Source organism: Theropithecus gelada, chromosome 1 (assembly GCF_003255815.1).
Source record: "Theropithecus gelada isolate Dixy chromosome 1, Tgel_1.0, whole genome shotgun sequence".
In the NCBI taxonomy this organism is placed as follows: domain Eukaryota; kingdom Metazoa; phylum Chordata; class Mammalia; order Primates; family Cercopithecidae; genus Theropithecus; species Theropithecus gelada.
Window position 1 is genome coordinate 56,273,996 of NC_037668.1, and position 26,566 is coordinate 56,300,561.

The window sequence follows — 26,566 nt, forward strand, 5'->3', positions numbered from 1 at the left end:
AGACCAGCCTGGCCAACATGGTGAAACCCTGTGTCTACTAAAAATACAAAAATTAGCTGGGCATGGTGGTGCACGCTTGTAATCCCAGCTACTTGGGAGACTGAGGCAGGAGAATCACTTGAACCCAGGACGGGGAGGTTACAGTGAGCCAAGATTGTGCCATTACACTCCAGCCTGGGCGACAAGAGTGAAAGTCCGTCTCAAAAAGAGAAAGAAATTTAGGAGTGATGATGAAATTTAAGAGTGATTATTTGGGAGAAGTGTTTCCCTTTAAAAAAAATTTAAAATTGGTATGTAATAGTTGTATGTAGTGTTGTTTTGACATCCAGAATACACACTGGACTCTTATTTATTTATTTTTTGGTGGTAGAGACAAGGTTACCCAGGCTGGTCCGAAAACTCAAGTGATCCTCCTGCCCTGGCCTCCCAAAGTGTTGGGATTATAAGCGTGAGCCACCCTGTCTGGCCTTGTTTTTATCCAGGTTTTCTTTTGATGTTGGCGGATGCGCATGAAAAGTTTCTCTTTACAAGGATGTTTGTTTTCCTTATAGCCATCTTTCTTCTGACCCTTTTGTTTATGCATTCAGTCTTTTTTTTTTTTTTTTTTTTTTTTTGAGACGGAGTCTCGCTCTGTCACCCAGGCTGGAGTACAGTGGTGCGATCTCCGCTCACTGCAAGCTCCGCCTCCCGGGTTCGCGCCATTCTCCTGCCTCAGCCTCCCGAGTAGCTGGGACTACAGGCGCCGCCACCTCGCCCGGCCAATTTTTTTGTATTTTAAGTAGAGACGGGGTTTCACCGTGTTAGCCAGGATGGTCTCGATCTCCTGACCTCGTGATCCGCCCGTCTCAGCCTCCCAAAGTGCTGGGATTACAGGCTTGAGCCACCGCGCCCGGCTTTTTTTTTTTTTTTTTTGAGAAATATTTGAAGTGATTACTTTGGCTCAATTTTCAGCATTTAAAAATGCAAGTTTTGGCCGGGTGCAGTGGCTCATGCCAGGAGGTGGAGGTTGCAGTGAGCAGAGATTTTACCACTGCACTCCAGCCTGAGTGACAGAGGGAGACTCTGTCTCAAAAAAAAATCATGTTTCTGTGATATAAAAGATGAAAACATCCTCACTTGAGCTATAAATAATATTAAATCCTTAGGAAGTAAATAACCATGTGATACTGTTGGGTCCTGTTTAGCATCTTACCACCCTGCCACTGTTTTATTGCATCTTCAGATCTAGTGAGTGGGCATCCTGTTTTAAACCAGGAGACAAACATGAGCATTTTTTGTAAAATCCTAAGGCCATCTATGTTTATTTTTGCTTGCAGATAAATATACTTGTCTATCTGCCAAAAGGATTAAGGAAATTTTATTTGTATTACTCATCACCTTCCTTGCTTTGTGAATAGATAAAATGCCTCTTTCTGCAGCCTCCTTAAAGGAGGACTAGAAGAGAATAGATAACATTGAATTTGGATCTTTGAACCATGCCCTCTGTATCTATCTTTCAACAAACGTTTGTGTTAATTGCTAGGATGGAACAGAGAAACAAGGTACCATGTTTACTTCAGAAGCAGAGGGTTTTAGGAGGACAACAAAATGGATACAATATGGGATAAGAGCTGTAATGGGATAAGAGCTGTAATAGAGGAATGAATAAATTTTTGGCATTCTGGAGAAGTGATTAATTACTTTGAGGAAATTAAGAATTCATGGAGGCAATAACATTGGAACCATGCCCAATAAGTAATAATAGAATGATAAGCACTCAGATGGCAGCATAGTGCTTGGCACATAGTACACGCAGAAGCTTAGTTATCTTGTCTAACACTATAATTCTCATATTTCAGATAAAGGAAGAGACTCAGAGGTTGTTTATCCAAAGTCTCATAGCTCGTCTTTAACACAAGTCTCTCCAGCGATGTGTTGGAGCTGGCTAGTTGGAGCCAGCTGTTTAGCTTTCAAGAATACTTTTCTGTACGTTAAATTACATTATAATTACCATTGTATTAGAAGATAATATTCAAATTCATTACTCTTGAGGTTGTTTACAGCTGTTGTATCAATATATAATATGCTGTTGCACACTGATAACACATTGGTAATCTGAAATCAGCTGTGGTGTTTCTTTTTTTTGTTGCTGTTTTTGAGATGGAGTCTCGCTTGTTGCCTTGGAATACAGTGCAGTGGCGTGATCTCAACTCACTGCAACCTCTGCCTTGTGGGTTCAAGTGATTCTCTTGTCTCAGCCTCCCAAGTAGCTGGGACTACAGGCACCTGCCACCACGCCCGGCTAATTTTTGTATTTTTAGTAGAGATGGGGATTTACCATGTTGGCTGGGCTGGTCTCAAACTCCTGACCTCAGGTGATCTGCCTGCCTCGGCCTCCCAAAGTGCTGTGATTACAGGCGTGAGCCATCATGCTCAGCCTAGGCTTTTATTTTATTTATTATTTATTTTTATTTTTATTTAGAGACAGTCTTGCTCTGTCACCCAGGCTGAAGTGCAGTGGTGCAATACCGGCTCACTGCAACCTCCGCCTCCCAAGTTCAAGTAATTCTCACAGGCACCTGCCATCATGCCTGGCTGATTTTCCATTTTTGTAGAGATGGGGTTTCACCATGTTGGCCAGGCTGGTCTTGAACTCCTGACCTCAGGTGATGCGGCCTCTCAAAGTGCTGGGATTACAGGCGTAAGCCACCACGCCCAGTCTGGATTTTATTCTTTACCTGTGTTGTAGTTTAGTTGTAAGGGAGGGTAGTTAATTAGGGAAAAACAGTTTGGAGGATGGGAAGTATGAAATATTTACCAAGCACTGACCTTGTTAGGCACCATGCTAGGAACTTTCGTAGCTTTACTTTAATCTCCATACCAACCTGGGAGGCAATATCCTGTATTTATAGAGAAATGGAAACTTAAGTAAACAACTTATCGAAACATCTATTATGCTTGGTGTGGTGGCTCACGCCTCTAATTCCAACACTTTGGGAGGCCAAGGTTGACAGGTCATTTGAGGCCATGAGTTTGATACCAGCCTGGCCAACGTGGCAAAACACCGTCTCTACTGAAAATGCAAAAAAATTAGTGAGGCATGGTGGTGGGTGCCTGTAGTCCCAGCTACTCGGCAGGCTGAGGCAGGAGAATGGCGTGAATCTGGGAGGCGGAGCTTGCGGAGAGCTGCGATCACACCACTGCACTCCAGCCTGGGTGAAAGAGTGAGACTCTGTCTCAAAAAAAAAAAAAAAAAAAAAATGGCTGGGCGTGGTGGCTCACGCCTGTAATCCCAGCACTTTGGGAGGCTGAGGCGGGCAGATCATGAGGTCAGGAGTTCGAGACCCGGCTGGCCAACATGGTGAAACCCCATCTCTACTAAAAAATACAAAAATTAGCAGGGCGTGGTGGCAGGTGCCTGTAATGTGGAGGCTGGGGCAGGAGAATCACTTGAAACCACAAGGCGGTGGTTGCAATGAGCCGAGATCGCGCCACTGCACTCCAGCCTAGCAATAAGAGCAAAACTTCATCTCAAAAAAAAAAAAAAAAAAATTAGCCGAGAGTGGTGGTGTGTGCCTGTAGTCCCAACTACTCGGGAAACTGAGGGATGAGAATCACTTGAACCTGGGAGGCAGAGGTTACAGTGAGCTGAGATTGTAACACTGCATTCCAGCCTGGGTGACAGAGTGAGACTCCGTCTCAAAAAAAAAAAAAGTATGTGGGAGATGGCTCAGAGACTAAATGAGATACTTTTACAGTATTCTGGGGGAAGAAAAGATGATGAGGGCCTGAACCAGGACAGTGGGAATGGGAAACTGGATGTGAAGAATGTGGTAGACATATTTGCTGACTAGTTTTTCAAAAACTAGAGAGGAGCAGCAGTTTAGGGTTAGGATTTGGGGATGTATTGGCTTTTGGAAATAGTTTCAGGTGCCTGTGATAGTAGCAGCAGCAAGGTGATAGTAGGCAGTTGGGAATCTGGAGCTCAGAGATTGTTGACAGGAATTTGAATTTTCAACCCTCAGGATAGGTAAAGGCATGGAAGTTTATGACTTTTCAAAGATTCTCGTAATAAGAATGACAGTTAACTCTGTACAGTGTCTAGCATATAGTTGTCTTGAATATGTACTTAAATGTATGTTCATTTAATTCTTGTATTCTTGTGAGGTAGATATAACTAGCTCAGTTTTACTGATGAAGACATTAAAACACAGAAAAGAGTAAATAACTTTGCAAAGGGACATGAGATATGAAAGTAGAGCTAGTGTTCTAATTCTGCAGTGTGGTTCTAGAGCCAACACTAGTGAGAGAAAAGGACTATGGAAGAAATGCCCCAGAAATAACAAAATTTGAAAGATAAAGAGGGAGCAAGTGAAAGAGATTGAGAGAGAGTAGTCTTGAGTTTTTAGAAAGAGAACAAGGAATGGGCTATTCAGGTTGAGTATTCCTAATTTGAAAATCTGAAATGCCCCAAAGTCTGAAACTGAGTGCACACATGACACTGAAGAAAATGTTCATTGGAGCATTTCCTATTTTGGATTTTCAGATTAGGGATACTCGACCAGTATGTATCTACGAATATTCAAAAAATCTGAAATCTAAAGCATTTCTTATCCCAAAAATTTCAGATACAGGATACACAGCCTGTATGGAACTTCAAGCAGTAGGGTAGAGTACACTTACTCAGAGGCTACAGAGAGGTAACAGATGACTGCAGATGCCAGTGATGTCTGTTGAATAAAAAGCTGCTTTGCTGTTAGAAAGTTTTGATCTCCATACTTCATTCAAAAGACTCTGCATGTTTCTTTATCTTTCCAACCTCTTTGTACTCGCAGAATCAGTATCTTTCAACCTCTGTGTTCCAAGCCTTAACAAGCTATTATAAAGCTCTTTTGTTTGCCTAGTATGGACTGTTTTGGTAAATTAGACTATATAAAAATGTCTGAAATACAGAGTTGAATATGAAGAATGGCAGCATTCTGATTTTGATGTGGCTAAAGATTAATCCAGGGAGGACTGCTATTTTTCCATGCTTAAACATTTGTGGGACAAGGGCTAGTTGGCAGTGCATTCTGCTTACCTGCAGAAGTAAAGATTACCCCCATAACAGTTTTTAGCATTGGAATTCTTTTTTTCCCTCCAAACGAAACTTTTCTTGGAACCTCATTAACGATTTCTGCATGTTCAGCTTCCTTTCTCCCAGAAGATACCTGAAGCATCTCTCCTATGAAGCATAATTTGAAACACTAGACAATGAATTTTTTTTTTTTTTTTTTTTTTGAGACGGAGTCTCGCTCAGTCGCCCTGGCTGGAGTGCAGTGGCGTGATCTCGGCTCACTGCAAGCTCCACCTCCCAGGTTCACGCCATTCTCCTGCCTCAGTCTCCCAAGTAGCTGGGACTACAGGCACCCACCGCCATGCCCGGCTAACTTTTTGCATTTTTAGTAGAGACAGGGTTTCACCGTGTTAGCCAGGATGGTCTCGATCTCCTGACCTCATGATCCACCCGCCTTGGCCTCCCAAAGTGCTGGGATTACAGGCGTGAGCCACCGTGCCCGGCTCGTCAATGAATTTTTAAAAATGGGAATGATGCATGGAAGATGAGGTAGAGGGATCTGTTTTGAGATGAGAGAAGTAGGGTGAGGATTCAGCAAGTTCAGCATCTCTTCTAAAGATGTTGGGTTATTTAGTCTGGGCGCAAGTTTGGAGGGATGAGGAAGAGTTACCCAGGAGGGAGATAGGGAAGGCTTACGGCATTGACTTTGCCTGCCTGCCTTTAAAGGACAGCATGATGAAGGGCTGTTCTTGTAGTTCCTTAGGAGTTTTATGTAGAGGAGAAAAAAAAGGTCTGTTCTTTGAATTAGGGCAAACGTGTTCTCTTCTGCTTTTTTACATTCATCATTGAAATCCTGTAAGTCTGCACATGAGCAAGGAAAAAGTGGTAGCTCAGATTGTTGCTTCTTTCTCCTACACAAAGCAGGTAACAGTTTAAATATGCATGCTGCTGCCACCTCGTGGACCAAATTCTAGTTCCTGGGCCTAGTAAGTAGTACCCTAATGCTTTTCATCCCTTGCCGAATAAACAGATAGTCCTTTGTTGAACTGATTTAACTCCAGTTTGCTATTGGGAAAAGATACCAAGGAATTACAGTGTATCAAATGAAACATTCTAGGGCAGCATGTATTAAAGTACTAATTGACAGTGTGAGACCAAGTATAGAAGAATAGCTATAAAAAGTGTAGAAAATGAAAGAAATCACCCATAATTCCTGTACTACAACAAACTACTCATCTTGGCGTTTTTTCTTTTCTTTACCTGTGTAATTAGTTTATACAGTTATAATCATCTTGTGTATAGTGTTCATTTCATCCTCTTTTTCTTAGTGCTTTAGGTATAATATTTACACATATTTAGGCATTTGCTGGATATCTATAAGGCACTTGTCATATATCCTCAATCTCTTGTAATAATGCTGTAAAAGAGTGAAGACTCTTCATCTTACAGGTAGAGACCTGAGATTCAATAAGGAAAAACTAGATCACTGCCTAGGAAGTAGAACTGGGATTTGTTCTACCACAAGGCTCTTTCTGTTTTTAGGTCATGCTATATCTTCATACTTATTTAAAATTGCTAATTGGCTGGGAAGGGTGGTTTACACCTGTAAACCACCTAGGATCACTTGAACCTAGGAGTTGGAGACCAGCATGGGCAGCAAATAATAAAAAGAAATTAGCACCTGTGGTCCTAGCTGCCTGGGAGGCTGAGGTGGAAGGATCACTTGAGCCCAGGAGATTGAGGCTGCAGTGAACCAGAATCGTACCACGCACCCTAGTGTGGGCAACGGAGTGAGACCCTGTCTCCAAAAAAATAATAATAATGAAATTGCTAACTGTGTTTTAGTATCTGCTAATGCCTGTAGCCAGTCACCTCTTTGTGGACATATAAAGAGAACGTAATTAGTTGAAACATAAATATTTAAGCACTCAGTTTTAATTTTCCCATCACAAGTATCAAAATGGAGTGAATTAGATCTATTCTATATGACCTCCATGACCATTTGCTGAAGGGTGTGAAAGTTGCTGCTAATTACAGGCAGCAGGAATAAGGAAGAGTGTAAACGATTCTGGATAATGCACAGCGACAGGTTATTGTAAGTAGGACTGTTTTAGTCTACCCCATTGTCATGTTATACATGAACTGCCAGGTTACCTCACTTTGGTGGCAGAGCTAGAATTAGAGCCCAGATAAGTTCTTGGCTAATTCAACGTTATGGCAAAAGTTACTTTAGTTGAGTTTGTGGGCCTGCACAGTGGTGAGGAGAGGGAAGTACGCTGGACCTGGATGTGAGAGCTTCAGTGTATAAATTCCAAAAAATGGTAATGGATTTAAAACAACTTTTGAGTCACCTTGAAAGTTTAAAAAATATATTGATAACCTGGGTTCTACTTACAAACTTAACTAAATTAGAAATTTTATTTAGTAAGCTCTCTAGGTATTTCTTGTAGGATTAGAAATGATTGAAGAGAAGTTTTTCAGTTAGTACAGAAAGTACCCTCTGAGAGTTCTTACTTTGAGATTCTTGTTCTCCTTTACCTACTGAATGAGCATCTTTGGAGGTAAGGCCTTGGAATCTGCATTTTATCATCTCTACAGGTGATTCTCTTGTATTTTAAATTTGCATATATAAAGTTGATACTGGTAGAGCCTGAATTACGGATGTTGTGGTCTTGATAATAAATGTATAGGTACTGGAAAGGCCCAGGGCTCTGGAGGAAGAGTTGGTTTCATATCTGCCACTGTCATGAATACTGAACAAGGAAAATCATCTGAGCCTAAATATCTTTAAAACTTAGGGAAAATACCTAATTGGGTTAATAGGAAGACTAGATATACAATCATGCATCTCTTAGCGATGGGGATATGTTCTGAGAAATGCATTGTCCGGTGATTTTGTCCTGCAAACATTGTGTACTTACAGAAACCTAGATGGTAGAGCCTACTACACACTTAGGCTATATGGTATAGTCTATTGCTCCTGGGCTACCAACCTGTACAGCATGTTACCGTACTGAATAGTATAGGCAGTTGTAACACAATGATAAGTATTTGTGTATCTAAACACAGAAAATGTACATTAAAATACAGTTTAAAGGATATGCAAGGGGACTGGGTACAGTGGTGCACGCCTATAATCCCAGCACTTTGGGAGGCTGAGGTGGGTGGCTTACTTGAGGCCAGGAGTTGGAGACTGGCCTGGCCAACATGGTGAAACCCCATCTCTACTAAAAATACAAAACCTAGCGGGGCGTGTTGGTGTACACCTGTAGTCCCAGCTACTGGGGAGGCTGAGACATGAGAATTGCTTGAACCTGGGAGGCAGAGGTTGCAGTGAGCCGAGATCGTGCCACTGTGCTCCAGCGTGGGCAACAGAGCAAGACTTTTAAAAAAAGAGAAAGAAAAAGAAAAAGTTACGTTTTTAACGTCTTTTTAAAAACTATGGCAAACACATTAGCGTAGACCTACACAGCCTCGGGATCATCAATATCACTGTCTTGACCGCCACATCTTGTTCCATTGGAAAGTCTTCAGAAGCAGTAATACACAGCTGTCATCTCCTATGATAATAGTGCCTTCTTCTGGAATACCTCCTGAAGGACCTGTCAGAGGCTATTTTACAATTAGCCTTTTAATAAGTAGTACATTCTAAAACAATGATTAAAAGTATAGTTATATAGTAAATATATATGCCAATAACATAGGTTTTTTTTTTGTGAGACGGAGTCTTGCTCTGTCGCCCAGGCTGGAGTGCAGTGGTGTGATCTTGGCTTACTGCAGCCTCCACCTCCCAGGTTCAAGCGAATTCTCCTGCATCAGCCTCCCAAGTAGCTGGGACTACAGGCACGTGCCACTACACCCAGCTGATTTTTGTACTTATTGTAGAGACGTGGTTTCACCATGCTGGCCAGGCTGGTCTCAAACTCCTGACCTCAGGTGATCCGCCTGCCTTGGCCTCCCAAAGTGCTGGAATTACAGGTGTGAGCCACCACACTTGGCCGAGTTTGTTATTAAGTATTATTTATTATGCATAATTTTACGTGCTATAGTTTTATACGACTTGCAGTGCAGTAGGTTTGTTTACAGTAGCATTACCACAAACAAGTGAGTAATGTTTTGTGCTACATCCTTAGAGTGGCTTCGACATTGCTAGGTGATGGGAATTTCTCAGCTCCATTGTAGTCTTACTGATCCGTCATTGACTGAAATGTCATTATATCGTGCATGAGTGTGTGTGTGTGTGTGTGTATATTTTTTTTTTTGAGACGGAGTCTCACTCTGTGGGCACACTGGAGTGCAGTGGCATGATCTCGGCTCACTGCAGCCTCCACCTCCTGGATTCAAGCAATTCTCCTGCCTCAGGCTCCCGAGTAGCTGGGGCTACAGGTGCGCGCCACCATGCCTGGCTAATTTTTGTATTTTTAGCAGAGATGGGGTTTCACCATGTTGGCCAGGATGGTCTCGATCTCTTGACCTCGTGATCTGCCCGTCTTGCCCTCCCAAAGTGTTAGGATTACAGGCGTGAGCCACCGTGTCCGGCCTATCTATCTATCTATCTATCTATCTATCTATCTATCTATCTATTTTTTTTTTTTTTGAGAGAAGGCCTCACTGTGTCACCCAGGCTGGAGTGTAGTGGTGTGATCACAACTCATTGCAGCTTTGACCTCCTGGGCTTAAGCATTCTTTTTCTTGCAGCCTTCTGAGTAGCTGGGACCACACGGGTGCTTGCCACTATGCCTGGCTAATTAAAAAAATTTTTTTAATTGGGCGCGGTGGCTCAAGCCTGTAATCCCAGCACTTTGGGAGACCGAGACGGGCAGATCACAAGGTCAGCAGATCGAGACCGAGGTGGCGGGTGTCTGTAGTCCCAGCTACTCAGGAGGCTGAGGCAGGAGAATGGCGTAAACCCGGGAGGCAGAGCTTGCAGTGAGGTGAGATCCGGCCACTGCACTCCAGCCTGGGCGCCTGGGCGACAGAGTGAGACTCTGTCTCAAAAAAAAAAAAAAAAATTTTTTTTTTTGTGGAGATAAGGTTTCACTGTGTTGCCCAGGCTGTTCTTGAATTCCTGGGCTTAAGCGATCCTCCTCCTTTGGCCTCTCAGTGTTAGGATTCTAGGTGTGAGCCACCATGCCCGGCCTAATTTTTAAAAATTTCTGGCCAGGCGTGGTGGCTTAATGCCTATAATCGCAGTACTTGGCCGGGCGCGGTGGATCACGCCTGTAATCCCAGCACTTTGGGAGGCCGAGGCGGGCGGATCACAAGGTCAGGAGATCGAGACCATGGTGAAACCCCGTCTCTACTAAAAATACAAAAAATGAGCCAGGCGCGGTGGCGGGCGCCTGTAGTTCCAGCTACTCGGGAGGCTGAGGCAGGAGAATGGCGTGAACCCAGGAGGCGGAGCTTGCAGTGAGCCAGGATCGCGCCACTGCACTCCAGCTTGGGCGACAGAGCGAGACTCCGTCTCAAAAAAAAAAAAAAATTGCAGTACTTAGGGAGGCCAAGGCAGGTGGATCACCTGAGGTCGGGAGTTCAAGACCAGCCTGACCAACATGGAGAAACCCCGTCTCTACTAAAAATACAAAATTGGCCGGGCGCGGTGGCTCAAGCCTGTAATCCCAGCACTTTGGGAGGCCGAGGCGGGTGGATCACGAGGTCAGGAGATTGAGACCATCCTGGCTAACATGGTGAAACCCCGTCTCTACTAAAAATACAAAAAACTAGCCGGGCGTGGTGGCGGGCGCCTCTAGTCCCAGCTACTCGGAGGCTGAGGCGGGAGAATGGCATGAACCCGGGAGGTGGAGCTTGCAGTGAGCCGAGATCTGGCCACTGCACTCCAGCCTGGGTGACAGAGCGAGACTCCGTCTCAAAAAACAAACAAACAAACAAACAAACAAATAAAAATACAAAATTAGCCGGGTGTGGTGGCACATGCATGTAATCACAGCTTCTCAGGAGGCTGAGGCAGGAGAATCGCTTGAACATGGAAGGTGGAGGTTGCGTTGAGCCGAGATTGCGCCATTGCACTCTAGGCAACAAGAGCAAAACTCTGTCTCAAATTCTAGTAGAGTCACGTTCTCAATATTTTGCCCAGGCTGGTCTGAAACTACTGTTCCCAGCCTCTCAAAGTGCTGGGCTTGTAGGCAGGAGGTACCATAGCCAAAATAGATATTTTGAATGAAATATTACAATTCTGCTTTAAATTGGAGAACTGATGAAAAATACTTTTGTCTCTTTACCTGGGGAAGTTAGCATCTTAATTATATATAACTTGATGTTTCTGCCATTGGATTTATTTAACTCTTATGGCATTGGAGACTATAAAGATTGATTCTATTAAACCTTATCAAACAATGGAAGTAATTTTTGTGTAATCGTATCACTTTTAAAAATACATTTTCCGGCCGGGCGCGGTGGCTCAAGCCTGTAATCTCAGCACTTTGGGAGGCCGAGACGGGCGGATCACGAGGTCGGGAGATCGAGACCATCCTGGCTAACACGGTGAAACCCAGTCTCTACTAAAAAAATACAAAAAAACTAGCCGGGCGAGGTGGCGGGCGCCTGTAGTCCCAGCTACTCGGGAGGCTGAGGCAGGAGAATGGCGTGAACCCGGGAGGCGGAGCTTGCAGTGAGCTGAGATCCGGCCACTGCACTCCAGCCTGGGCTACAGAGCGAGACTCTGTCTCAAAAAAAAAAAAAAAAATNCTGAGGCAGGAGAATGGCGTGAACCCGGGAGGCGGAGCTTGCAGTGAGCTGAGATCCGGCCACTGCACTCCAGCCTGGGCTACAGAGCGAGACTCTGTCTAAAAAAAAAAAAAAAAAATACATTTTCCTAGCCGGCACAGTGGCTCACGCCTGTAATCCCAGCACTTTGGGAGGCCGAGGCGGGCGGATCATGAGGTCAGGAGATGGAGACCATCCTGGCTAACATGGTGAAACCCCGACTGTACTAAAAATACAAAAAATTAGCCGGGCGTGATGGCGGGTACCTGTAGTCCCAGCTACTCAGGAATCTGAGGCAGGACAATGGTGTGAACCCGGGAGGCGGAGCTTGCAGTGAGCGGAGATCGCACCACTGCACTCCAGCCTGGGCAACAGAGTGAGACTCTGTCTAAGCATTTTATATTATCAGCTGGGGTGCTGAACTTTGGGTTTCTTTCAAGGTTCATGGGGGCATAGGAAAAATTAGTTGAGAGCTCTATAGATTTAATTTTGTGGGAGGGATAAACATTTACCAGATTTTAATGTTAATAAAATTATATCCAAGTAAATATGAATATGCCTCAGTTGTGTTTTATGGCCCACTTAAAAGTGAAGGGAGAGGGAGGGATAGAACAGTGCAGTAGTAAGTAGAAAGGTTATTAAGCTTAAATAGAGGAAAGGCAAATAGGCAGATTTACTATATTATGTATATTATATGAAGAGATTGTATATGTGCAGACTTTAACATTGCCACCTTATGGCTCTTTGTATATTTCCTCCAGAGACTGAATTTTCTATTTTATTTTATTTTTCTTTTTTATTTTTGAGACAGAGTCTAGCTCTGCTGGCCAGGTGCGAGTGCAGTGGCACGATCTTGGCTCACCTGGGTTCAAGTGATTGATTCTCCTGCCTTAGCCTCCCGAGTAGCTGGGACTACAGGCGTGTGCCACCATGCTCCCCTAATTTTTGTGTTTTTAGTAGAGATGGGGTTTCACAATGTTGGCCAGTCCTGTCTTGAGCTACTAACCTCAGGTGATCCACCTGCCTCGGCCTCCCAAAATGCTGGGATTACAGGCGTGAGCCACTGTACCGACCGAGTTTTCTATTTTGTAATCATAGATTTAAAGTGAGGAGGGGCTAAGGTAGATGGGTGGATAGAGGTGTGGACATTATTTCTGGTTATTTAAGCCACAGACTAGATCTGTCTGGATTTGTAGTTTCCTAATTCATAGTTAATATTTTTTTTTTTTTTTGGAGGCAGAGTCTTGCTCTGTCACCCAGGCTGGAGTGCAGTGGCGCGATCTTGGCTCACTGCAAGCTCCACCTCCCAGGTTCACACCATTCTCCTGCCTCAGCCTCCCAAGTAGCTGGGACTACAGGTACCCGCCACCACACCCGGCTAATTTTTTTGTATTTTTTGGTAGAGATGGGGTTTCACGGTGTTAGCCAGGATGGTCTCGATGTCCTGACCTCGTGATCCGCCCGCCTTGGCCTCCCAAAGTGCTGGGATTACAGGCTTGAGCCACCGCCCCTGGCCCATAGTTAATATCTTTTTTTTTTTCTGTTGCCCAGGCTGTAGTGCAGTGGCCGGATCTCAGCTCACTGCAAGCTCTGCCTCCCGGGTTTACGCCATTCTTCTGCCTCAGCCTCCCAAGTAGCTGGGACTACAGGCGCCTGCCACCACGCCTGGCTAGTTTTTTGTATTTTTTAGTAGAGACGGGGTTTCACCGTGTTAGCCAGGATGGTCTCGATCTCCTGACCTCGTGATCCACCCGTCTCGGCCTCCCAAAGTGCTGGGATTACAGGTATGAGCCACCGCGCCTGGCCTAGTTAATATCTTTAATGTTTTTATTTGAGACAGAGTTTAGATCTTTTTCTCAGGTTGGACTGAAGTGGCGTGATCTTGGTTCACTGCAACCTCTGCCCCCTGGGTTCAAGAATTCTTCTGCCTCAGCCTCCTGAGTAGCTGGGATTATAGGTGCCTGCCACCAGGCCCGGCTACTTTTTTATTTTTTATTTTTACTTTTTATTTTTGAGATGGAGTCTCGCTCTGCTGCTTAGGCTGGAGTGCAGTGGTGCGATCTCGGCTCAGTGCAACCTCCGCCACCCGGGTTCAAGTGATTTTCCTGCCTCAGCCTCCCTAGTAGCTGGAATTACTGGTATGTGCCACAACTGTGGCTAATTTTGTATTTTTACTGGAGACGGGGTTTCTTCATGTTGATCAGGCTGGTCTCAAACTCCTGACCTCAGGTGATCTGCCTGCCTCTGCCTCCCAAAGTGCTGAGATTACAGGCATGAGCCACTGTGACCGGCCCAATTTTTAATTTTTATTTACTTTTATTTTTATTTTTTTGAGATGTAGTTTTGCTCTGTCACCCAGGCTGGAGTGCATGACGTGATCTTGGCGCACTGCATCCCCTGCCTCCTGGGTTTAAGCAATTCTCTGCCTCAGCCTCCCGAGTAGCTGGGATTACAGAAGCCCACCACCACGCCTGGCTAATTTTTTTTGCATTTTTAGTAGAGACGGAGTTTCACCATGTTGCCCAGGCTGATATTGAACTCCTGACCTCGTGATCCACCCGCCTCGGTCTCTGAAAGTGCTGGGGTTACAGGCATGAGCCACTGCGTCCAGCCCCAATTTTTTTATTTCTAGTAGAGATGGGGTTTTGCCATGTTGGCCATGCTGGTCTCGAACTCTTAACCTCAGGTGATCCACCCTCCTCGTCCTCCCAGAGTGCTAGGATTACAGGCGTGGGCGCCTGTGCCGGGCCTTAATGTTTTTTGTTTGTTTTTTAAGATGAAGTCTCACTATGTTCTCTAGGCTGCAGGTCAGTGGCTATTCACAGGTGTGATCATAGTTCATTACAGACTCAAATTCCTGGGCTCAGATGATTCTGTTGCTTTCAGCCTCCCAAGTAGCTGGGACTGAATAAGGTGTAAGCCCTCTGTGCCTGATTTAAATTCATCTTCATCTGTCACCCAGACTGGAGAGCAGTGGTGCAGTCTCGGCTCACCGCAGCCTCCTGCCTCAGCCTCCCCAGTAGCTGGGACTGCAGGTGTGTGCTAGCACGCTGGTAATTTTTGTACTTTTTTTTGTGGAGATGAAGTTTTGCCACCTTGCCCAGGCTGTTCTCGAACTCTGGCCTTAAGTGATCTACCTGCCTTGGCCTCAAAGTACTGAGATTACAGGCATGAGCCACCGCATGCAGCCTGTAGTTATATAAGCATTGAAGTTTTATTAAGTGTTAAACATAACTTGGTGTACCTTTTTTGCAGAAGAAATAATTTCTTCCCTTCCTCCCAGTTTTATGTTTTGAAATACATTAAAAAAAATTTTTTTTGAGAGACAGGGCCTCTGTCACCCAGGCTGCCAGGCTGGAGTGTAGTGGTGGCATCCTAGCTCACTGTAACCTCCGACTCCTGGGTTCAAGCTCTCCTCCCACCTCAGCCTCCCAAGTAGCTAATCCAAGTAGCTAGGATTATAGGCATGCACCACCACATCCAGCTAAGTTTAAATTTTTTTATTTTATTTTATTTTTTTCGGTAGAGACAGGGTCTCACTATGTTGCTAAAGGCTGGTCTTGAACTCCTGGCCTCAAGCACTTCCCCTGCCTCAGCCTTCCAAAGTGTGAGCAGCAGATGTGAGCTACCATGCTGGGCGTTGAAATAATTTCAGATTTACTCTTCCTCATTTGCCACATTTGCTTTATCATTTGAATGTTTTTGAAAATGTGTGTATATAATGTTTTCCTGAGCCATTTGAGAGTTACGGTCTAGACATCATGTCATCTCTCCTAGGTATTTTGGTGTGTAGTTCCCCAGAACAAAGACATGCAGTTACATAACCACAGTGCATTTATCAAAATCAGGAAATTTAATTGAGACAATGTTGTTACCCACAGATCTTATTCAGACTTTATCAGTTGTCTTAATGTCCTTGATAGCAGTTTTTTTGTGGTCCAGGTTCCAGTCCATGAACATTTGGAGACCATGGTTTCTTGTCTCCTAAGTTGTTATTTGTTGTTTTCATTGTTTTGAGACAGGGGCTCATTCTGTTGCCTGGGCAGAGTGCAGTGGCACGATCATGGCTCACTGCTGCCTTGACCTCCCTGGACTTTAGTCCCAGCAACCTGGGAAATCACTTTAGGTGCATGCCACCACACCCAGCTAATTTGTGTCTGTGTGTATTTGTAATGTAAGACACGGGCTTTGCCATGTTGCCTACGCTGGTCTTGAACTCCTGTGCCCAAGCTATCTGCCAGCTTCCGCCTCCCAAAGTGCTGGGATTACAGGAGTGAGCTACTGCGCCCAGCCCTCCTTAGTCAGTCTTCACTGGTTTGAAGTGAAGTTGTATCCTTCTCAGTGCATCATACTGGGAGGTACAAGATGTCTGTTTATGCCATTACTGATAAAGTTAACTTTGGTCACTTTGGGTAAGGTATTGTCCACCAGGTTCTCCACTTAATTTTTTTTTTTTTTTAATACGTGGGAAAATGGTTTGACACTATGTAAATAACTTGTTTCTCATCAAACCGTCTCCTTTTCTTTTTTTTTTTTTTTTTTTTTTTTTTTTTGAGACGGAGTCTTGCTCTGTCGCCCAGGCTGGAGTGCAGTGGCCGGATCTCAGCTCACTGCAAGCTCCGCCTCCCGGGTTCACGCCATTCTCCTGCCTCAGCCTCCCGAGTAGCTGGGACTACAGGCGCCCGCCACCTCGCCCGGCTAGTTTTTTGTATTTTTTAGTAGAGACGGGGTTTCACCGTGTTAGCCAGGATGGTCTCGATCTCCTGACCTCGTGATCCGCCCGTCTCGGCCTCCCAAAGTGCTGGGATTACAGGCTTGAGCCACCGCGCCCGGCCAAACCGTCTCCTTTTAATTCTAGCATTGATTGATAATTCTTGCTTGATTCAGGTATTACTATGATAGGTGTTCACTTATCATTCATTAATATTATGTAATGCTCAAGTCACAGATTTGGCCAGCGGGAGGTCCTTCAAGAAGGATCCTACTGATGCCCTGGATTCTCACTCTGTTTCCAATCTATACTTTTCCTTCTCTCTCTGTCTCTCTTTTTTTTTTTTTTTTTTTTAAAGATTGGGTCTCATTTTGTCACCCAGGCTGGAGCATAGTGGTGCGATCAGGGCTCACTACAGCTTTGACCTCCTGGGCTTAAGCCATCCTTCCACTTCACCCTCCCAAGTAGCTGGGACCACAGGCACATGCCACCACCATGCCTGGCTAATTAAAATAATTTGTTTTGGTAGAGACAGGGTCGCCATATATTGGCCAGGTTGGTCTTGAACTCCTGGCCTCAAGCAGTCTATCTGCCTTGGCCTCCCAAATTGTTGGGATTACAGGTGTGAGCCACCACTCCTGGCTGTCTTCGTGTTGTTGTGCTAAAATTGAGAAAGTTTGACTTTTGAAGCAGTATTGAACATAGGTATTTGTGAGACTTAAAATTGTACATTATAAAGAGGAACAAATTTGGTGTTTAAAGAATGAGACAATGCTGTAGTAAGTATAATTACATGATGCTGTTTTGAATTTTTTCTTGACAATTTTAAATGCTATTAAGCATGCTGACAACTTAAATATAATAAACATGTTTCTTAGGAAAAAGCGCATCTGTAGTCTTTCTTTTTTTTTTGTGATGGAGTCTCGCGCTGTGTCACCCAGGCTGGAGTGCAGTGGCGCGATCTCGGCTCACTGCAAGCTCCGCCTCCCAGGTTCACGCCATTCTCCTGCCTCAGCCTCCGAGTAGCTGGGACTACAGGCGCCCGCCACCACGCCCGGCTAGTTTTTTGTATTTTTAGTAGAGACGGGGTTTCACCATGTTAGCCAGGATGGTCTCGATCTCCTGACCTCGTGATCCACCCGCCTCGGCCTCCCAAAGTGCTGGGATTACAGGCTTGAGCCACCGCGCCCGGCTGTAGTCTAAGTTTCTAATTCAGTGTTACAATTTGGGAAAAATAATTTATTGTCTGTATTTCTAGGGTTGCATTAAGAGATAATAGGTGGAATTTTGTTTTATTCATTTTTATTTTATTTATTTATTTATTTATTTGAGATGGAGTCTCGCTTTGTCTCCCAGGCTGGAGTGCAGTGGCACTATCTCGGCTCACTGCAAGCTCTGCCTCCCAGGTTCACGCCGTTCTCCTGCTTCAGCCTCCTGAGTAGCTGAGACTACAGGTGCCCGTCACCATGCCCAGCTGATTTTTTGTATTTTTAGTAGAGATGAGGTTTCACCATGTTAGCCGGGATAGTCTCGATCTCCTGACCTCATAATCCGCCCGCCTCGGCCTCCCAAAGTGCTGGGATTACAGGCGTGAACCACCGCACCCAGCTGGAATTTTATTTAAAAGTCAATCTTAGCCTGTTATCCACTTCTTAACTTGTAAGCAGTTTTTGAGTGAAGTTAGTTGAAGACCTGTTCTTTGCTTTCTGCTTTTTGATCTAGTTGGGACTATTACATAAAACAAGACTGAATTTAGTTTGTGGATGTAGATTTAGGGGAAGGACGTTGAAAGCGGTAGTGGTTATGGATGTTTCAAAGAAGGAAGGGATTTTGAGTTGTACCTTGAAGGACAGAAGGAGAAGAGCCAAAAATTACTGCCTTAAAGAGTAAAAAAAGCAAGAGGAATGAGATTTAATCAAGAAATGCATCTGAGTCTAGATTTCCTGAGGCCAAAAGTAGATGCTGATCAGTAATACATGAGAGGTTATGTAAATTGTATCCATCTGGATTATGAAATATAAAACCAGGTGAGTTTAAAATCAACATAAGCAAGATGTTGTTGACTTTATAGCTTACTAGGAGGGTAAGGGTAAATAAAAAATTTTTAAAAATTGACTTTAATCAACTCCAACTTTTATTTTTAAATAAGAGACAAGGTCTCAGCTCTGCCACCCAGGCTGGAGTACAGTGGTGGCATCATCATAGCTAGGACTGCAGGCATGTACCATAAGTGGTAGTTGCTATTTTTAGTAGAAACCATACTGACATCAGAGCCATAGTTACCACAGGGAAAATGGGAGCAAGTGTGTAAGTTCAGGCCTGTGTGCCACTGGCCACTTAATGCTTTTGCATTTAATAGCCATGTGAATCTAGTCATTTACGTGGAAAAAAAATTCTTTAACTAAAAAAAAAAATTAAATTTAAAGATGTAGTTTTTTTTTGTTTTTTGTTTGGTTTTTTTTTTTTTTGCGAGGTAGTTTCGCTCTGTCGCCCAGGCTGGAGTGCAGTGCTGCGGTCTCGGCTCACTGCAACCTCCAGCTCCCGGGTTCAAGTGATTCTCCTGCCTCAGCTTCCCGAGTAGCTGGGACTACAGGCACGTGCCACCACACCCAGCTAATTTTTGTAGTTTTAATTGGGATGGGGTTTCACCATGTTGGCCAGGACGGTCTCCATCTCTTGACCTCATGATCCTCCTGCCTCTCAGTAAAGATGTAGAATTTTAAAAATTCTAAGGCCGGGCACAGTGACTCACGCCTGTAATCCCAGCACTTTGGGAGGCCAAGGCCCAGCGGATCATGAGGTCAGGAGTTCGAGACCAGCCTGACCAACAAAGTGAAACCCCGTCTCTACTAAAAATACAAAAAATTAGCCAGGCATGGTGGCGGCGCCTGTAGTCCCAGCTACTCGGGAAGCCTGCCTCAGGAGAATGGCTTGAACCTGTGAGGTGGAGGTTGTAGTGAGCCAAGATCACGCCATTGCACTCCAGCCTGGGCTACAGAGCGAGACTTCCATCTCAAAAAAAAAAAAAAAAAAAAAATTCTGTACGTGAAGTAATGTGTGAAATGGAAGAATTTATGGTAAGTTTCTGAAAGACAGTGAATTTTTTTTTTTTTTTTTTTGGGAGATAGTCTTGCTGTGTCGCCCAGGCTGGAGTGCAGTGGTGTGATCTCGGCTCACTGCAAGCTCCGCCTCCCGGGTTCACGCCATTCTCCTGCCTCAGCCTCCCGAGTAGCTGGGACTACAGGCGCCCGCCACCACACCCGGCTAATTTTTTGTATTTTTAGTAGAGATGGGGTTTTACCATGTTAGCCAAGATGGTCTCAATCTCCTGACCTCATGATCCGCCTGCCTCTGCCTCCCAAAGTGCTGGGATTACAGGCTTGAGCCACCACGCCCAGCCATAAACAGTGATTCTTAAGAAAATGAGCATTGGGATTTATTTCAGGGAAAACATAAGTATTGTAGTTGGATTACCACCTCCCTAGGGAAAGAGGCCAAATGTGTGGGGTTTTTTTTTTTTTTTCCATCTGTGGACCAAGGGCTTTCTGTATGTCAGCTTATTAATTCTCCATAACCCTGTGAGATACTTATCTTCACTTTACAGAAAAGGAAATTGAGGGCTTATGAGTATGTCCAAGGCCTTGGGACTAGTTTGGGATTTGAATTTAGGTCAGTCTGACTGTTAACACTCTAGTGTACTATGTATGTATGTATACTGCTTTATCTGACCAGTCATGTATGTTTGGGTTACTTCCATCAGGCCCATATTTTGGGGGGGCCTGACAACTAAGTATTAATCTAAACAGTAATTTAATAGGAAAGCATGTAATGAATTTTCAAGTCAAAAATAATTTTGCATTAAGATGTTGAGTGTTTAAAACAAAGTAAAAGCCAGTTTTTCTTTGTGGGGAATGTTCTATTTAGAATAATTAATTTTCTAATAATTCTAAATAATTAAATTTCTGTTGTTATTCTGTGAAGTTTTTAAATTCATAAGCATGTTCAGATAATTTTTAACCATTTCACCTTTTTTCTTATCTCTGTAGGAACGTCAAGGTCGTGGGAAATAAAAGGCAGTTCTACACAGACTGCAGCAACGGTTGCATCTGCATATCCTAAGAGGAAAAAATGACCTTCAAGAGAATTAGGACTTTTTTCTTAATTTCACTGACTTCAGAGACGATTGCAGACTTGCAGTTTAAGTATTGGAATTTCACAAAAGACATAGGACTTAACTGGAAAATGAAAAAAAAAAAAAAAAGAAAAAGAAAAAACTAAACAAAAAATCCCTCTAGGTAGTTTAGGTGAAAAATGTCCCTTTTATTTTGGCTTTGGTTGTGATTTCAGAGCATAATGCTTTGTTTTTTTGTCTTTTTACTATGTTTTTCGGATTTTTAAGTCCGTAAGTGCATACAGTTTTCTCTAATTTTTAAACCCTTTCCTCCTCCCATTTTGACATTTGCACTTGGAGAACACTTGAGTTGTGAAGGTTTTGGGCATCCACCCCAGAAAGTGGGAATTTGATTTTACCCTTCCGAACTGGAAGAACATTTTTATGAAGAATTTTTGTCCGGGAGAATATAACAGTGTTACCCAAGGTTGTGTCTTTAAGGGTGGTTCATTTTCTCTGACCTTTTGTTACTCAGAGTAAAGTACTAGGAGTCCTAAGAAATGTTCTGTTCTTGTACATTATACTGATTAAGTCAGGATTAATTTGATTTCAAAGCTAAGAACAGTGGTAAAAACTCGTTTACAGAAATGCATTTTGGAAGAGAAAAATACTGTAAAACGTGTAGTGAATGTTTCTTCAGTTTCTTGTTCAGCCAATGAGGAAAGGGCATTGCCTTTCTTTTTACCATTAATCACTTCTCAATAAACGTGAGATCCTGTTGAGCATCACTTCTAGTACCATTTAGTATTATTTGAGTCTGCTGTATTTTATGAAATATTTGGAGTATAAGGTATAACAGGTGAGATGGCAACTAATTTTAGAGCGTTTGTGCTGAGAGTAAACACTTCAGGCTTGCTTTGTATTCAGGGCCGGTTAACTAGGACCTCTGCAAAAGCAAGGTGGGCCAATATTCATAATGCTTTATTTCTGGATACTTTGCAGAGAATGTAGAGTCATTGCTAAATCATTTGTTCAACAAATATTAGACTGTTGGGTGCCTGGCACTATGCTTAACTCTGTGGAATTTGGCCAGTTATCTTTGATGCAGAGGAAGTAGAGCCCAGGAAATAAGTGTTCAATTTGAAATATGGTTTTAGACAATATTCCATATGGATGCAGATCCCTGACAATAAAATTTCTGTGGGCTTGGGTCTTTGGGAACCTTGTAACAACTGTAATAGCATTTAATTTCTTCTTTATATTTTCAACAGTTTTAGAGGCTTCTCTATCTTAAAAGATTGTTATCTCTGAAGATGTTCCCATTTTAGGCTGGGCACAGTGGCTCATGCCTGTAATCTCAGGACTTTGGGAGGCTGAGGCAGGTGGATTACTTAAGGTCAGGAATTTGAGACCAGCCTGGCCGACATGGTGAAACCCTCTCTCTACAAAAATTAGCTGGGGGATGGTGGTGCATGCCTGTAATCCCAGCTACTTTGGAGGCTGAGGCAGGAGAATCGCTTGAACCCAGGAGGTGGAGGTTACAGTGAGCCAAGATTGCACCACAGCACTCCAGCCTGGTGACACAGCAAGACTCTGTCTCAAAAAAAAAAAAAAGTTTCCATTTTAGAGTTGCATGTGTGAAAACATCTAAATACTAAGAAAGGATTATAGAAATGGATTTTAATACTGTTGGACAGAGTTGTGCCCTCAAAATTACTGAGTTCTACACAGCCCAGGATAGTAAAGTCAGGAGTGCCAATAAAATTGTTAAATACTGGTTTCTAAATTCCTTCCTTCCTCTCCTTTGTCTCCTTTGTCTCCTTCCTCTCCCCCCTCTCCCCCCTCTCCCCCTTCTCCCCCTTTTCCCCCTTTCTTTTCTTTTTTTTTTTTTTTGAGATGGAGTCTCGCTCTGTCGCCCAGGCTGGAGTGCAGTGGCCGGATCTCAGCTCACTGCAAGCTCTGACTCCCGGGTTTACACCATTCTCCTGCCTCAGCCTCCCGAGTAGCTGGGACTACAGGCGCCCGCCACCTCACCTGGCTAGTTTTTTGTATTTTTTAGTAGAGACGGGGTTTCACCGTATTAGCAAGGATGGTCTCGATCTCCTGACCTCGTGATCCGCCTGTCTCGGCCTCCCAAAGTGCTGGGATTACAGGCTTGAGCCACCGCGCCCGGCCTGAGCCACCACGCCCGGCCCTTCCTTTCTTTCCTTCCCCTCCCTCCCTCCCTTCCTTCCCTTTTTTCCTTCCTTTTTTCCTCTTTCCTTTTCCTCCTTTCTTTCCTTCTCTCCCCTCTCCCTCTCCCTCCTCTTCCCCTCTTTTATTCTCTTCCCCTCTTTTCTTTTCTTTTTTTCGACACGCAGTCTCACTCTCTCCCTGGCTGGATTGCAGTGGTGCGCTCTCGACTCACTGCAACCTCCACCTTCCAGGTTCAAGCGATTGTCCTGCCACAGACTCCCGAGTAGTTGGGATTACAGGTGTGCACCACTACATCCAGATAATTTTTGTACTTCTAGTAGAGACGGGGTTTCACCGTGTTGGCCAGGCTGGTCTCCAACACCCAACCTCAGGTGATCTGCCCACCTTGGCCTCCCAAAGTGCTGGGAATACAGGCGTGAGCCACCGTGCCCAGCCAATAGCACCATTGTTGACATTTGCAGTCAAAAGCTTTTCTTGGCCTGTCAGAGGCACAGTACAATATTCCTAAATATTTCTGGCTGCCATCCTTTTTGAAGCACTTTTACCCCAAATTTTGGGGAATTCCTTGTGTTTTTATCAGTAGGAAGGTGCTAGATTTCCTAGTAATATGTGTGGCACTCATCGTTTTCACTTTCAGCCCAAACTTCTGTGACTTCTAGAGGACTCCCTCGGGCTTCTTTAGTATTGACCTTGAAAAGGGAAAATATCCAGAGAAAAGCAAATTCAAAAGGAATTTTAACTAGATTTTCCTACATAGTATTTCAAGTTGGATATGAGATTATTCGAGATGATTATTTGCAATTTGAAATGTTAGCAACATAGTAGTTCCCAGTCTTTCATAGCAAATGTAGAAAGTACTGTTTCAGCTTTAAGAGTAGACTGAGGCCGGGGGCGGTGGCTCAAGCCTGTAATCCCAGCACTTTGGGAGGCCGAGACGGGTGGATCACGAGGTCAGGAGATCGAGACCATCCTGGCTAACACGGTGAAACCCCGTCTCTACTAAAAAATAAAAAAAAAATTAGCCGGGCGAGGTGGCGGGCGCCTGTAGTCCCAGCTACTCGGGAGGCTGAGGCAGGAGAATGGCGGGAACCCGGGAGGCGGAGCTTGCAGTGAGCTGAGATCTGGCCACTGCACTCCAGCCCGGGCGACAGAGCGAGACTCCGTCTCAAAAAAAATAAAAAATAAAAATACAAAAAAATAAGCCGGGCGTGGTGGCGGGTACCTGTAGTCCCAGCTACTCGGGAGGCTGAGGCAGGAGAATGAACCTGGGAGGCGGAGCTTGCAGTGAGCCAAGATCACGCCACTGCACTCCAGCCTGGGAGACACAGCGAGACTCCGTCTCAAAAAAAAAAAAAAGTAAACTGAAAAGAATTTGGAGCCCCTAACAAGGTTATATACTTAGCCTTCCCTTTTGGATTTGTGTATTTTAGAAAAACCACATTGGCTTTTCCTGTAGTATAAAAAATTAGACTGTTCTTTACTAAAGACTCCAAAATGCAACTAAACCAGTTTTCTTATTGTTAAAGACAACTTTGCCAGTATTTTTAATAGAGACAGGGTTTCACCATGTTGGCTAAGCTGGTCTGGAACTCCTGACCTCAAGCGATCCACCTGCCTCAGCCTCCCAAAGTGCTAGGATTACAGGCGTGAGCCACTGTGCCTGGCACCAGCCTCAGGCTGGGCACGGTGATTCACGTCTGTAATCCCAGCACTTTGGGAGACCGAAGCAGGTGGATCACCTGAGGTCAGGGGTTTGAGACTAGCTTGGCCAACATGGTGAACCCCGTCTCTACTAAATATACAAAAGTTAGCTGGGTGTGGTGATGTGCACCTGTAATCCCAGCTACTCAGGAGGCTGAGGCAGGAGAATTGCTGGAACCTGTGAGGCAGAGGTTGCAGTGAGCTGAGATCACGCCACTGCACTCCATCCTCTGAAAATAAATTTCGCTTTCCCTCAATTTTATTTTAGCTGTATTTGATTGGTTATCTTCTCCTAGCGTGTTCCATTATATAAAACATTTTGAAATAATTTTAGACTTACACAAACAGTATGGAGAGTTACCATACCCTTCACTCAGCTTTTCCCAAATGTTAACATCTTAAATAACCATAGTAAAATTATCAAGACTAGCAAATATTGATGCAGTACTGTTAACTAATTTGAGTTGTGCCAGTTGTTACACTGTCTTTTTTTGGGGTTCAGCATCTAATCAGGATCCCACATTGCACTTAATTGTCTTTAGTCTCTTCTAGCCTGTGACAGTTTTTCAGTCTTCATTTTTTGATAGTTTTGGTGAGTACTGGCCAGTTATTTTATACAGTGCCCTTCCAGTTGGATTTATCTGATCATTTCTCATTATTAGATTGAGGTTATTCTTTGACAAGAATGCCACAAAAGCACTGTGCCTTTTTCAGTGCATTGTATCAGAATACATGATTGTGACATGATTTCATACTGGTGATGTTAACCGTGATCACTTGGTTACAGTGCTGCCAGACTTCTCCACTGGAAAGTTATTAATTTCCTCCTTTGTACTTAATATGTAACTTAGGGAATCAGGTATACTTGGAAACTTTTTTTCTTTTTGGAGACAGTCTTGCTCTGTTGCCCAGGCTGGAGTGCAGTGGCACAATTATGCCTCACTGCAGCCTCAACCTTCCGGCTTCAAGCAATCCTTCCTCGTGTCTGGGACTGCAGGCATGTGCCTCCATGCTTGGCTTATTTTATTTTTAAATAGGGATGAGGTCTTGCTATGTTTGCCAGGCTGGTTTCAAATTGTCCTCCTGCCTCAGCCTCCCAAAGTGCTAGGATTACAGGCATGAGCCAAGGCACCCGGCTGAAACTACCATTCTTTGACCCACTAACTTTGGGCAGCTATGGATTGTTATTGCATGCAACAAGTATTCCTGTGGCATTTGCCAAATGTTGCTTCACGATTTCTATTCCTTCTACATTTATTAATTAGAACTCTGTTGTAAGGAGGTGTCCCTTCTCTATATTCAGTTATATCAGTATGGATTCACTTTTGCTCAAATTGTCTCAGCTGTGGCCATCAGGAGCTCCTTAAAATTGACTCCTTTGTTTTCTTGACATTCTGTCAGTATTTTTGCTGGTCTGGCTTTGTGGCTCATGCCTGTAACCCCAGCACTTTGGGAAGTTGAGGTGGGAGGATTCCTTGAACTCAGGAACTTGAGACCAGCATGTGCAACATATTGAGACCTGGTCTCCACAGAAAGTAAATTAGCCAGGTGTGGTTTGTTCCTGTAGTCCCATCTACTGGGGAGGCTGAAGTGGGAGGATGACTTGATCAGGGGCGTTTGAGGCTGCAGTGAGCTGTGATCACGCAACTGCACTCCAGCCTGACAGCAAGGCCTTGTCTCAGAAAAATTTTCTGGTGTCTGCCCTTCTGGTACTGTAAGATGTACTGTAAGATGTTCCCAGGGAATCTTGTATTTTCCCTGCCCCAATTCCATTTTTTCCAAGGAATTCTGGTTTCTTTTATTGGAGAATGTTTCAAAATTATCGAGGTGGTATTTTGTTTTTCGTTTTTTTGTTTGTTTGAGATACAGAGTCTCACTCTGTCGCCCAGGCTGGAGTGCAGTGGTGCAGTCTCAGCTCACTGCAATCTGTCACCCGGATTCAAGCGATTATCCTGCCTTAGCTTCCCGAGCAGCTGGGATTACAGATGCCTGCCACCGTGCCTGGCTGATTTTTGTAGTTTTAGTAGAGATGGGGTTTCACCTTGTTGGCCACGCTGTTCTCGAACTCCTGACCTTGTTAACCACCTGC

At 44.1% G+C, this 26,566-nt stretch overlaps 1 protein-coding gene across 2 annotated transcripts in view; it reads left to right on the forward strand.

The window, feature by feature from the left end:
• The window catches only part of YTHDF2 (YTH N6-methyladenosine RNA binding protein 2), a 36,396-nt gene extending 15,028 nt beyond the window's left edge, over positions 1-21,368 (forward strand). For both annotated transcript variants that reach the window (XM_025379050.1, XM_025379060.1), the window contains one exon: positions 20,516-21,368. In XM_025379050.1, coding sequence (XP_025234835.1) covers positions 20,516-20,539 — 24 coding nt within the window. In that variant the 3' untranslated portion in view covers positions 20,540-21,368. The remainder of the gene's footprint in view (positions 1-20,515) is intronic.
• Positions 21,369-26,566: the final 5,198 nt, after the last annotated feature.